Source organism: Anser brachyrhynchus (genome assembly GCF_964034855.1).
Source record: "Anser brachyrhynchus genome assembly, chromosome: 6".
Classification (NCBI taxonomy): Eukaryota; Metazoa; Chordata; class Aves; order Anseriformes; family Anatidae; genus Anser; species Anser brachyrhynchus.
The window spans coordinates 39,658,642-39,673,278 of record NC_137700.1 but is presented as its reverse complement, the minus strand read 5'-3'; the positions used below and the strand labels follow the sequence as shown (position 1 = coordinate 39,673,278).

General features: G+C 38.7%; 1 protein-coding gene across 5 annotated transcripts in view; it reads right to left on the bottom strand.

Annotated features, from left to right (window-relative positions):
* Nucleotides 1–13,563, bottom strand: part of WDR11 (WD repeat domain 11) — a 42,568-nt gene extending 29,005 nt beyond the window's left edge. Inside the window, exons 1-7 of one of the 5 annotated variants that reach the window (XM_080596554.1) lie at nt 12,476–13,563; nt 11,377–11,488; nt 8,319–8,472; nt 4,107–4,280; nt 2,590–2,773; nt 1,759–1,924; nt 876–990 (exon numbers count right to left, since the gene is read on the bottom strand). In XM_080596554.1, the coding sequence (XP_080452680.1) occupies nt 876–990; nt 1,759–1,924; nt 2,590–2,773; nt 4,107–4,280; nt 8,319–8,472; nt 11,377–11,488; nt 12,476–12,561 (991 nt within the window). In that variant the 5' untranslated portion in view covers nt 12,562–13,563. Of the gene's footprint in view, nt 1–875; nt 991–1,758; nt 1,925–2,589; nt 2,774–4,106; nt 4,281–6,592; nt 8,294–8,318; nt 8,473–11,376; nt 11,489–12,475 lie in introns of those variants that run through there. The other 4 variants (XM_080596553.1, XM_080596552.1, XM_080596551.1 and 1 more) reach the window with 4 other exon arrangements.
* Between the last annotated feature and the right edge of the window lie 1,074 nt (nt 13,564–14,637).

The window sequence follows — 14,637 nt, the reverse complement described above, 5'->3', positions numbered from 1 at the left end:
GTAAGACTGTAGAGTGACAGAGCTCTTTGGCTGAAATCTACATGCTTCCTGCACAACAATAAGCAAAACATAATCAGAATTTACACTGTTGATTATGCTGTAGAAAACACATGACCCTGAAAATTTCCTCAAAGTTTAACTTTGTCTTAGAAGTGGCTTACTCTGCTTGAATCTTGCAAAAATCTAAAAAATTATACTGTTTCACATCTGCGCAGAAAGCACATCTGTTCTCCACAATTGAAATCTCATTTGGTTTATTGGTAAAATTGGAAGCAAGTAATGCTGTTGCTCACTAAAAAATTAACAAACTAACAAAACCATAAAATATAAATTAACCAAAAATGTCACTTATTTAGTTGTACATAACTGTGTTTTACCTTCTTTCTTCCTGTCTCCTTCATTATATTAAAATTCATTCTTAGTTGTATTTCATAAAAGAAGCAAAGGCTTAATAATTTCGAATTTAACGTAAATTTAAGCCCACATCTTAGTTCTAAAATCAATTCTTCCAACCGACCAAATAACCTCCCAAAATGTCTGTTTTTTTGCAAAGTATTTTTTTTCTTAAAGGTAAAACCTACAAATAATCTTGTATTTAAAACTTCCCCGTATATGTAACCGTTACCACTTCCCAAATAAAGTAATACTTAGTGATGAAAGGATTTTCAGGATATATCTTATTTTGCATTAGGTATCGGGGGAATCAAAAACAATTTTTGGTAGAACACGGTATAAATTTAATGTATTAAGAGAAAAAATATTGGAAAAGTTGCAATTAACCATCCTGTACAAGGCATGATGGTTGACACTGGTGCTAAAGTATTAACTAAAATGCCTCAAAGTTAATTTCTGGCCATTACTGGTACAAAACTTACCTGGCTCTTCATTAGGAGTTCCAGTTATACTGCAGTTAGGTCTGCGAACTCTTAAAGTTATACAACCATTTTCATGTAGGCAAAATAGCCCATCACGCTGAAAACATGGAATAACCTAGGGAAACAGGTACCGTATTATCAAAATTTTATTATTTGCTAAATATGCTTGTAATTTAATATTCATGATGTATTCAAGACAACCATTAAGACAACACTTAAATGAATTTCTATAGCTACTAAAGCAAAGTCAAGAATCAGTGACAGGAAAAAGAAAGAAAAAAAAAAAGAAAAGGCAAGAGCAGCATATCATCTGTTTTTATGATTGAGAAATTGTTATATTTTTTAACTCATTATTAAGGACTATTTTCCAAATCTTAATCAAAGTGTAAAAATATACTATAGCTTATTGTGGAAAAAAGCATGGCTTTTAATAATCTTGGAAACCGTATTACTCAAATCCCACCTAAGACACAACCATCCATGGAAGTCAAAGAATGTAATGAGGTTGTCAAAACAGCTTTTTTTTTTTTTTTTTTTAAATGAACCAGAATACCGTTATTATCAGGTAACTGAAATTAAACTAGTGAATCAGCTCAAAGAGTCCCTAACTTAAACAGCTTAACCAGAAGAAAATGAAATGTCCTTTCTCCACAGCACTATTTCCACACTGATAACTTCTGTAAGACTACGAAATGAAGTGGGTTTGCAGCAGACTTCAGAAAACTAAATTAAACAGTGCTTGGTTCAGAAGACATTTCTCCTGGTGAGTTAACTTCTTTTCATCTTGTAGTATTCATCAAAACACAACTATCCGTGGGTCATGTACTTGTAAATGATCATAATAAACCATTACGATGACAGACGCCTATCAAATTTTCATTACCTGTAGGAAAGGCACACCTGTTCTTTCAATGGCAATCACACCCACTGTCTGATTCACTTCCAAGTCAAGAATCAGAATTTCTCTGGGATACAGTAATAGCATGTAGTTTCTTTTGGAAGGCAAGTATGACAACTGAAGGCAGTCATTAAGTGTTACAGATTCAGCACTGCAAAATGTCAAAAATAAATTGTAAGTGGTCCAGAAAAGGAGAACAACTTTAATTAAGTTCAGTATCAACAAATATTTGAAGTTCAAAATAAAATTAACAGTGCAAATTCTCCTGGAGGTGCTTTTCTTTCAAGCATTCCCCATTTTGATCATTGGGAAACTACTTGAAGAAATTTTATTATATCCTTTCTCATTCCACAATTAAAATGAATTACATTATCCTATTTTCATCTTTTACCCATCCCTCCCCCAAGAAAGATGTTTCTGAATGTATAACTGCATGCCAATATAATATAGGCACACAGAGCACAGTTATGTTTTAAAAAGCAAGCTACAACTAAAATGAGGAACTGTTTTTTGAAAGGGTACATCAACTGAATCAAACTAAGGTACATCAACTAAGAAACAAAGGTTAAAGCATGCAATTACTAGAAGCCAAACAGACTTTTCTCACATTTTACAATGTTTTCAAATGCACCTTAGTTTCAGGGCCATGAAGACAAAGAATAGAAATTGCTATTCTCAGTCTGCCTACTCCTTAAATAAATTGTTTTTTTTTAAATATTGTAAGATAATATTTTTTATCTAATAATAATCTATTAATATCTATATAATACATAGGTATAAAAAAACATTATCTGGGAAGAAATATTTGGAACCTACCTTGGTTTTTCATTACTGATTAAGATTTTCACTTTATCAAGGGCCTTTTTGGCCCCTGTAGTAGCAGCCAACTTGTGAGAAGGACTGGAATGGGGACTAGAAATGTAAACCTTCTTCCCTGAGCTGGCAGGAGCTTTCGAAGGAGAGAAGTCGGAGATGAACACTATTCCTTCACTTGTGAGCACTGTACCAAGAAAAACAGACTTTACAAAATAAAATCTGCAATTCTGTTGAGGTGTTTTATTTTACTGAAATTTTGTTGAGGAGAAATCATAATAGCATTACTAATACATTAAGATGGAAAATTCATAATTCTATCCTACAAGCACCTTCTACTGAAAGAGCAGAAGATGGTCAACTACTATTACTGAAAATCCACGCAATTATTTCAAAATTAAGTCTGTACTAAAAAATAAAAATAAAAAAAAAGGAGGTTATCAGTAGAAACCTCTGGGTTGTCCCTTTGTATTTGTTCAGTACAGTTATTCTGTCATAAACTGTTTTTCAGGAAGCTTCATAATGTAAATAGCAGAGTTGCCCACATTGGCTATATAACCATTTTTTGTTCTCATGAAGTGCATTGCTCAAAGAATTGTTAGCACATTGTTTATGTGGCGGCATAAAGACTCAGCTGAGCTGTAAAGATGTAGCTAAGATTTTACTACACGTTTATACCAAAAAGCTCTTTTTCTAGGTTGAATGGTATGGCAAATAATAACAATAATAAAACCTACAAAGACTGAAAACTGCAGCTTGTCTTCTGCAATAAGTGAAAAAACAGTGACACTTATTTATCTTAGTTTTTTTCTGCTAAAATGTGAATGTGTGTGTTACACTTAACAAACATTAAGGAACATTTGAATTTTCGAAAATTGATGCTCACATTCATCCTTCAACAAAAACCTTTCTGTTGAAGATGCCATTTATCTGGGTCCATTCTCATCTCATTGGATTCACTCTCAGCATCCAATTATTTTATAGCTTTTTATGTCACTTTAGCAGGGTTCTCTGTATCCAGCTTCTCCCAGCTCCCGTCTCCATGTTTTCCATCTTCTTTTTGAAGTCACAAACGTATCTTTTCAGATCTTTAAGTTGTATTCTCTATTCATGGGCACTTTTCCCCTCCCCATCCCAATGACATCATTTTTCAGACAAATTCTATATTGGCTGAAGACTCCCGTCTTTGTTTTGAAACTTCTTCCTGGCATTAACAACATAAATCTCACTAATCGATTATTTTAATGTCACAACCTCTAGTTTAAGATTTAAGTCTAATGTTTTTCCTGGTCACACATATTCAGGTCACACCTGCAAACTCCCTGGCCGTATTTCTTAGAGCACACCTTTTTTCCTTCCATTATAGCTCCTCTCCAACTTAAACTAATGGTACTACACACATTACACAACTATCTGTGATTCTTGATACTATCATATAGAATTTTTCTTTTTGCTAGTTCCAGCTAACCAATGGCAAACTAAAACTGTCCTTTCTTACTATTTTATACATAAAAACTTACAAGCTAGGTGTGATGGATCAAAGGGGTCAAATGAAAATGACAGGATATTTTCTGCATAACTTTTCTTCCAAAGTTTGGTGCCTGTGTCTGCATTCCACAGTACAATATAGTTAGGTGGATGAACTGCAAGCAGTAAATCTCTAGAAGCGTCTTGATTCCACAACCACTGCATGTCTGTCAAAAGAAAGAAGAAAAAGTAAACATTGAAATAAATTTTCACAAATAGTTCTATTCTGAAACTATTCTGTAACACTTCGTCTTTAAAGAAATGATTAGCAACTTGTTAGTAACCAGGTACTTCTATTTCACAATTCTAAAAAATAAATTCATTTTATGGTCTCAATTTATATTTTTAACAAGCAACAATGCACTGGGTTATACATGTCCACACACACGCACAGTGCCCACATCCTATCTGAAGGATGTCAGTTGTTTTCAGCCAGCAAATTCCTACCTGAAAAAACATGCTGTATTGTACAGAACCACATCAGTCATAATGAAAAGAATCATACACCATCCCTACTTAACATAGGGGTGGTTTCCGTATGTGACCTGGAAATGAATGTTTTCTCTACTTCAAATACTTTTTAGCAAGAGGCTTCAGTTCAGGAGTAAAATGAAACTGACTGTAATACACAATCAAGAATATAAATATGTCCTTAAACACTATGGTCAGTCTGAAGAGGCATGGTTGCTAATCACCACAACTCAGCATCATTTATACATTCAAGATAAATGAGCATAAAAGCCTATGTTTTCTATCTTAGATCAGCTGGAAGAACCAGAGGTGACTATAGTGGTAAAGCTGTACTGGAACAATTAAGGGCTTTTGCATTTGGAGATGGTTTGGGTCTGTTACCCCAGCCCTAAAAGTAGTGCTTTACCTTAGCACTTTTATACCTGCTTTGTTAATAGTCTATATACACTTAATAAGAAGAGAAGTGGGTGACCAATAAATCCACAGAGGGTGCTCAAGTGTTCTCTGAATACTTCCATACATCTGTTTGCCCCAACCTTTTTTCTTTTAAAGTTCCCATGAAGATTTACTTGGAGTAAATTCCCATTGCTTGATCACCTTGGTAAATTTGTTCTAATCAAACAAAAATAAGGCAAGAAGGGGAGGTGAGAGAAAGGCAGAAATGTCTGTTAAATTAAAATGAAGGCCACGCACAAGTCTTCATTTTTGGTAAATTTATAAATCTCTACAAAAAAAGAAATCAAACTTGGAATAAGATGAAAAGTAAACTCTACCACTGAGTCAACAAGAACACGGAGATACCTCTGTTACTTGAAAGGAACTGTGTTAGAGCTAAGTACATGCTACACAGGCCAGACAGGCAATGAAGTGTCCCCCCAAGTCCAGCTCCTACTACTGCATGGCCTCAACAAGTCACGGTGTCTCTACAGCATACTCATATATATTAAGATGTTGGGAAAAAAAAATCCTTCCTAAGTCATTCTTCTGTTTTAACAATTCACCTTTTTTTTTTTTTTGAGAGCCGATAAGTGTTTTTCAATGGGTCTCAGGGTCTCAGAAGGAAAATTTAAAAATAAAAATAAAAATAAATCCATTCGTGTCCTAATCAGCTAAACTACAAGTAAACAAATGGTTAAGTGCTTCCCAGGTGAATGTAGAGTCTGGATCAAATAAAGACAAGTGCCTAACACTGAAGCACTGATTTTCTTTTTATTGAAACAGTGAAGCTCCAGCTGTTATCCTGCCACGTTCTTGCAGATAACACAGAGAGCACCAGATCACCTTGGTGCTTGATCTCTATTTGTACCATTTTCTACACGCCTGTAAAAAAAATAGCCAGAGACTTCAGAAACAGATGGAAGCCAAAGAAACTGCTTTTGTTAGAAGCTATTGCTAAATTAAACCAGGGACTGATGAAAGAACAGAACTTTAATTCTGTTGCGTATTACCTTATTTTTCACCCAATAGAACAGCAGATTGAAAAGCCTTCATTGGGCCTGCAAACCTGGAAAAATCTTCAAATGGCATGGTCAAAACCACACCAAACATTCAGTGAATTGGTGTCATTGATAAATAAAATGCAAGTTATAACGCAAAAAAAGAAGAAATAAACAGAAAAAAATTAACTGCAGTGGAAAGAATAAGCATTCAGCGTCTCACTACCAGACTCACAGGGCACTGCAGTACTGTATGTACTCTCACGGGCTTTGCAGAAACAGAAGTACAACAAAAAACAAAGTAAGTGGGTTTTCCAATAATAGAAATCAAGACAAAAAACATGTGTAACACAAGCATCATCACAAGTTTTTAAATAAATTATATTTAGAAATTCATTGTGGTAGTCTCTTTAGAAACAAAGCGTTCTAAATTTTTCTACAGAAATAACATGGAAATATATTGCTAGTGGGGGCAGCAGTGGCAATAAACAGAAATCTAGAACATGCAGCAGAGCACACAGATGCTGCTGTACTTGCAGAGTTATCCCTTCCAGCTAACCCAAAGAGCTCACCTGGTGCTGGAAGCAGTCCCCTCACATCACCAGCTCAGGTAACGAGAGCAGTCCAGCCACAGCAGCATGGCTTTCTAACTGCGTTCCAGTACTCAAACCAGCTCTTGGACAGCTCTGTTACGAGTGATTCTTGTACCCAGAAAAGTGCCTACCCCAAGTAATTAGAACCAAACAGTTCTAATACAGTACTACCCTCAACTACAGCTGCACTCATTAAAGCAGCAGTAAAGACGATAATGGATGTGTGATGCAAGCAGGAATTAAACCTAGATATTTGCTGTGATATAACCCTGCTGTGAGTTTTAACCACTACTTCAACTTCTTCCCTGGTGAAGCGCAAGACGTTAACTAATGAAAGGGAGCATCTGACGGATGGCACCTTACTAATAAACAAACACAAAAAGACCAAGAAAAAAAGACAATTACTTTTCTGTATCTTCTTAATTGTGTTATACCTGGCCAGTGGCTACATTTTCCGTTCTCTATCCTTCATCAGCCCAACTAAGACAGCACTGATCTCAATACCAGGCTTCTAGGTATTTCTACATGTAGCACAGGCAAGCATAGATCTTCTATAGCTTACAACATGAAATATATATATATATAGTTTCTTCTCCTTTTCTTCTGGTTTCTTTTTGGTTTCGATTCATTTATTTTGTTTACTTCCTGCAGAGATTTGTAAAATGTATGCATTTTAAAAATACGTACACCCTGGGCACAAATACGCTGAGAATCCCTGAATGAGTTCGTCATCTTTTTTCATGGAAACAAGACGAAGAATTTTCAAACATCCAGCTGCACATATTTGTTCACAGAATTTACTGCATATTTTTCAGACTTTCCCAGCATCACTGGGCTACCATCCGCAAAACGGAATCAAAAGCAGCAAGTATCACCACTGAATCATCTTCTCAAATGAATGCAAAACCCAGTTATTTATACTCTCTCGAAACTTCCTTACTCTTGACTGTTCAATTGCATTAATCCTTCCCATTTACTGGGACTACTTGACTGCAGTTGAAAGCTAATTCAGATCTGTCATACTCAGCGTCAAAACTTCATACAACTAACTCGAACTATGCATGAAACCGAGCTTGTTTAAAACTGTCATCTACTCTAAAATTCGCACAATATGTTGTTCTTTCTCCATTTCACTTTTCACATAAAATTGCTATCTCTGCATGTAAAAGCCGCCCTGATCCTACAAATCAGAAAACTGTACAGATGCACAAAAAAGAAAGCTTTCTGATTTATGATGTCATACTCATATACTTAATCAGCAGTAATGAACATAATTGTCGAAGTGGATTTGTACAATTGAAACTTTTACTTACAACAAAGTACTACAGTACAACAGATGCCACTAATATTCAGGTACAATGCAAGCTGTCTTACATCCCCAACTCAAAAATAGGAAAATATACTTGACACCATAAACATCATTACTCCAGTCAATAATATTAATAAAAATAGAATATAACTTCTCGTCAGATCTTAAAAAATGTTGCCGTATGGATTAAATCTCACAGCATTTCTCAGGGAGACATTTACAAAGAACAAACGTTCTTACATTTACAAAGAAAGTGAGTAGACAAACATACAGGCTTGTAATACTGACTGTAAAATTCTTTGTCAGAACTGAGCGTAGTTCATAGCCCTAGGTGACTGACTTGTACACGATGCTTCATAAAGGAACTTCCATTCAAACGTCACACACTATCATTACCTTGAATAGGTTTTGCATGTTCTTGTATTTCACAACGAGCTGTTCCTGTTGCCACATCCCATACAATTATTTTTCCAGTAGCATCAGCAGAAGCTAAACGTAAAGAATATGGAGAGCCAATATTGTGATGGTAATTTTCTTTAGCCCATTTAACCTGAGGATACAGATGAAAAGTAGTCAAGAGACGGAAACATATATAATAAAGACATCATACAAAATATTTTTCAGATGGATAAACAAATAATTAACTCACCAAAAAGGATAACAACAGTTAATAACATCTGTGTAAACATATATCAGTCGTGCAGATTTAAGATATGTTACAACTGTGATGCATGTCTGCATGGATGGTATTTTCAAATTTACATAAATCAGTATACCTTGTTCCTGAAGATAAACTACAACAATCCATAAATACAGACTACAAATATTAGAAGTCTGCTCAAATATTTAGAAGAAACTGCATCTGCTATCTTCTTTATCCTATTCAGGATGTCACCAAAACTGATTTTCATATACCACTTTCTGGTTTCAGATTGCCAACTGCACTGACTTGCAAGAAGATGGCAATACATATGTAAATGATGTAGCCTGAAATTTGAAACATTCCATCTACAAGTCTCCAGAGACTGTAACAGGTAACACTGGCTCCTTCCCTGCATATTCAATACAGAATTGTTTTGCTACCCGCTTTAAAGGCCAAGTTCTACCCCCAAGGGAGAATGAAGACACTAACAGAATAATAAACCTTAATACTAAGGTAATGAGAATTTATCTACTACTAAAATGATGTTGCAGCTAGCTAGCTGTATGCCGTCACAGTACCTGACAGAGAAAGTGTTAGGTCAAACACAACTCTTTGCACATATATTGAAATCATGACACTAAAAAAAATAATACAATTATCATTAGGTGCCACTAACTTTACAACATGAGTTAGATTTATAACTGCATTCAGGGCACTGTAGCCACCTTTGTGCTATCCCTGTCAGAGGTTTTACCAGTACACATCTCAAAAGCTTGGCTGAATAGATTAAACAACCTTTACACATGCACAGTAAGCAATTTTCAAAGAGTTCTGGCTAACAACCCAAAGCATGTTTCTACTGGAATAACAGAATAATTCTTGGGAGAGTCTCCTCTACCTGCAGATTGCAGTTTTGTAACTCCTGCTTCCCTGCTGCTCAAAATAAAATTATCCTTGAGAGCGCCTGCATACAGCTATGTAGTATTAAAATTACACAGCTGTTGAAATCTACATAGCTATTTCTTCCTCAGTTAAATATATGTTTCTCTGAAGCAAATGCCAATTTTGGAAAACATCAGTTCCCAAGGGAGGATCTGTCACCAAGTTATGAACAATGAGAAGGAGGCCTTTACACCAGCAGTCTTAAACAGAGCTCCTACTGTTCTCTCTAGCACCACAAGCCCTCTTTTCGCATTGCAGTCACTCTGCTCCAACAACGTCCCCACACATGACCCGATCCTCTGCTAAAAGAAAACATTTTGCTTCTCTACCCTGACTTCAAAATGTAGCAGCATTGGTCAGAAACAGGGACCTAAGGCAAATTTTTAAAAATTATTTTTCAGAAATTATCTCACCTAATTTACAGCCTTATTAGCCCTGTTTACTAATTCAGCAAAACAGACACAAATGTAGATTTCATTACTCTCTTTTTTTGTGTGACAGACCAAAAAATTTAAATCACGTACTTACATATTCTTTTGTAAAAACACTCTTTCACATACTCATTGTAGAGGTACAAAAACAGTCAGGTATAATCCACTCCATACAAATTTATCAGCCTCCCAAAAAGCCAGGACTACCACACTGACAGCTAACGCAGAACATTTTTCAGCGAAACCATTACCTATTCCAGACACAGTTGTAACAGACAAATGCCAGGTAGTCTTTAAAGAACATTAGCGAAACAAACTGCAGAAAATGAAACAACTGCTTATTTCTTTTTTTTTTTTTGTTACAGAAAGTGGCATGTTTTGAAATTTTTCAAAACTCAAGCACAAGTTTCTGTGGAGAAGGTCACCTGTAGACTATGTTTGCTGGCATGAATCTCTACTGCGAAGAGTTCAACAGCCAAACAGACACAACAGATCTTTTACACTTCCCCTCCAGCCTACACATGCTTTTAGCATTTATTAATTCTTAACAACAACAAAAAAAATAGAGGCAGTTAGGATTCAAAGAAAGTTTTTCAGAAACGTACATAAAGGTATCTGCAATGATTATGACCTCATAATAATTTCTACTTCTTAAAGTAGAGCAGAATTTCTTTCCATTCTTTCTCCTCACAAGTAAGTCATTTTCTTACAGTCTATTTCTGCTAATAAACCACCAGATAGTGGATTTGAAAAATTATGTTATAAGTTATATAGAAACTATTTGGACTTCAATACTTGGTTTCTTATTGAAATATCGTTACTGCCCAAAACTAGCAAATGTATCTAAAGTACATGAAAATGCTAGCACTACCTGGATCAAAAAATATTTTGCTACAACGTGTTATCTAAGCTAAGTGGAGATTTTAAAACATAATAATCATTATAGCTGCTGCCTCCATACCACTTATTTCACTTATTTTTATATATATATATATACACACATATATATATATATTTTACACAATTACACACATTGAAGTTGATGTCTTGTTCATTTTAAAGGCTAGCCTGAAGACAAACTAGGTTAAGGGTACGCTTGCCCAAACACAATGCCAGAAGGCATGGAAGGTATTGATCTACCAAATGCTGAGTGTTCTGTGGTTGCTGCCAACTACACACCTTTGCTCTGTGGAAACGGAAAAATAACCTCTCCTTCCTAAGGTTCAAATATATTTTTATATATCTAAAAGTATAACATTGATCTCAGCCCAAATTTTAGCATGCATGGTTTGATTTCACCATAAAAGGAATCATGTTAAATATGGGTACTTTACAACAGATTTTATGCAAAAATTGAGTGCAATATGAGTATTGAAAATCATTTGGAAAAATAAGATATACACCAGAATCAAGTAATGCACCTTAAAATGTATCTCACCTTGACAACATTTGCTTTGTGTCTTTCCAAAACCTGTAAAGTCTGGGCAGTATTGGCATCAACTACCAGCACAAGCGAATGGCATCCATACGCAATCAAACCTTGCCAGCCCCTAGAAAACCACACACCGTCATCAAACAAGCAAAAAAGAACAAAAAGCAGTTCACATCAAGAGCAAGATTTTTATTTATTTTTTTTTGGTAAGTTGAGTGTACACTACCAGACACAAATATCAAACACTAAAAACTACTTAACATAAAACTCAACAGCATTATAAAATGCGATTGCAGCACTGTCTGCTGAACTGTATGCTGATGAGTCCCTATGAAACCATAAAGCACACATTTGTGCCCATCTATAAAAATCCTCTTCTGTAAATTTAAAACGTCATACTGGAATACATGCACAGCATTCCCAAATGTTATATGTAAGGAGCATATTTGCTTTTATATAATTGCATGGGGATGAGGAAGCATGTGAAGAACTACAAGAATAGTTAAAGTCTTTGATGCGGTCTGACTTGAGGAACGATTAATGTGGCCTCTAATGATATTTACACGGATATGATGAGAACAGTGAGCAAGCGAGAACAGTCAAAGGAGATGAAGTTTCTAAAAACTTCCAAGAACTTCAGTGTTCACTGCTTTGCAAGCTGCCAAATGTACAGGTCACACTTCTCCAAAACGACTGGGTTCAGGCCAATTCATTTGAAGCTGTTTCCATAGGATTCAGCAGCGCTCGCTTACTGCTTCCTAGCACAGCTGGGCGAACTTCTCGCTCAGAGCCATGCAAACAAACACCGAGGCATGCATGGACTTCGGACCTCAAGCCTCAAACAACCCCAGAAGCAGCAGCAGCAGCCACCAGCTCTCCAAGGGCTGTTGCAGCACCAAGAGCTCCGCCCACAAAAGGGCATAGCCGGGAGGCCCTGGCACACACCCACCCACCCTCCCTCCCGGGGCCGTGGCATTGCTCTCCCCGATACCCGGAGGACTGCACCTCCTCTCCTCGCGCAATTTTTCGGGATGGAAGAGGAGGGGAGCTGGCAGCCACCCCTCGTCCCCCCCCCCCCCCCCCACCGTGTCCCGGCGCCCCGTACCAGTCCGCCGCCCCCCTGTTCGGCGCGCTGAGGGCTCCCGTCAGGGTCCTTGCCGCCAGCTTGATGTTCACGGTGAAGGGCTGCATGGCGACCCGCGGAGCCCCACAGCGCCGCGGCCCTGCCCGGCACGGCACGGCCCGGCCCCGCTCGCAGGAAGCGCCACAGCCGCCGCCGGTCCGTCACGCCCGGCTCCGCCGCCGCCCTGCGGCTGCCGAATGGCCGTTCCGGGGCTGCCGGTGGGCAGGAAGCGGTTCTGAAGTTTTCTCAGAAATCCCGAACCTGTCCCTGGCCCCGAGCAGGAGCCTTTGCTCGGGGTAAAATCTTCCTCGTTCCTCACAGCCAGCCGCAGAGGCCCTCCCGGGGAGCCCTCGGCAGTGCGTGGGAATGGGGTTGGCCTCTCAAACTTTCAGTCATACCGATACCGTAAAAGTCGGTCAAAGACACTCTTTAAGACTCAATTTGGAGTTTTTAGAAGGAAGTTTTAGAGTTTTTGAGTTTTGGAGTTTTAGAAGGAAGGCATTCTTTAATAATGTGTCAGACACACAGGGGATCGGTCCACCTAGTGTGTGTGCCAAATTGTCTAGCTACAGGGGTTCTATACAATCAAAATATACATCTTACTATTTCCTGGAACTCATTAAAGTATGTATGCGCATTTATTTCTACTGGTGGTCTTTCAGGCACCAGGTTCTTCCAATGTTTATGGATGGGTAGATAGTCAACTCGGGCATGCATACTAAGCGTTGAACCAATCAGTCATCAAGGTTGGAAAAGGTCTCCAAGATCATCTGGTTCAACCATCACCCTACCACCAATGTCACCCACTAAACCATGTCCCTAAGCACCAGGTCCAGCCTTTCCTTAAACACACCCACGGCGGTGATGCCACCACCTCCCTGGGCAACCCGTTCCGATGCCTGACTACTCAGAAAGAGTAGTCATGTGCATACCGTGAGTTCCTCACCCAATCTTTTCAGACACATCCTCCAGGCCTGGGTCATCATTTACACATACAAAGTTTCTAAACTTACAGAATCATAGAATCATAGAAACACAAGGTTGGAAAGGACCCACAAGATTATCTAGTCCAACCATTCTCTTATCACCAATACTACCCACAAAGCTACTAAATCATATCTTGTAGCACATTGACCAGGCGCTTCTTGAACACCGTGAGGGATGGTGACTCCACCACCTCCCTGGGCAGGCTGTTCCAGCACCTGACCACTCTTTGAGAGAAAAAGTTTTTCCTGATATGTAATCTAAATCTCCCCAGGCGCAACTTGTGACTATTTCCTTGAGTCCTATCTTTAGTTATCTGAGAGAAGAAGCCGACCCTGTCCTTATCACAGCCTCCTGAAGGGAAGTTGTAGAGCGCAATGAGGTCTTCCCTGAGCCTCCTCTTCTCCAGACTAAATAATCCCAGCTCCCTCAGCTGCTCCTCATAAGACTTGTGTTCCAGGCCCCTCACCAGTTTTGTTGCCCTTCTCTGGACACACTCCAGGGCCTCGATGTCCTTCTTGTAGTGAGGGGCCCAAAACTGAACACAGAGCTCAAGGTGAGGCCTCACCAAAGCTGATTACAGGGGGATGATCATCTCCATGGCCCTGCTGGCTATACTATTTCTAATACAGGCCAGGTTGCCATTGGCTTTCTTGGCCACCTGGGCACACTGCCGGCTCATGTTCAGCCGAGCATTGATCAACACTCCCAGGTCTCTTGCCTCTTCACAGTCTTCTAGCCACTCTGCCCCAAACCTATAGCGTTGCAAGGGGTTATTGTGGCCAAAGTGCAGGACCCGGCACTTGGCCTTGTTAAACCTCATCCCATTCACCTCAGCCCAGCAATCCAGCCTATCCAGATCCCTCTGAAGGGCCACCCTACCCTCAGGCAGATCGACACTACCTCCCAACTTGGTGTCATCTGCAAACTTAATGAGGGTACACTCGATCCCCTCATCTAGGTCATCAATAAAGATATTAAACAAGATAGGCCCCAGTACCGACCCCTGGGGGACACCACTTGTAACGGGATGCCAGCTGGACATCCATTAACCAGCTGGACTCCATTAACCACAACCTGCTGGGCACGGCCCTCCAGCCAGTTCTTTACCCAGAGAAGAGTGTACCTGTCAAGGCCACGGGCAGCCAGTTTCCCCAGGA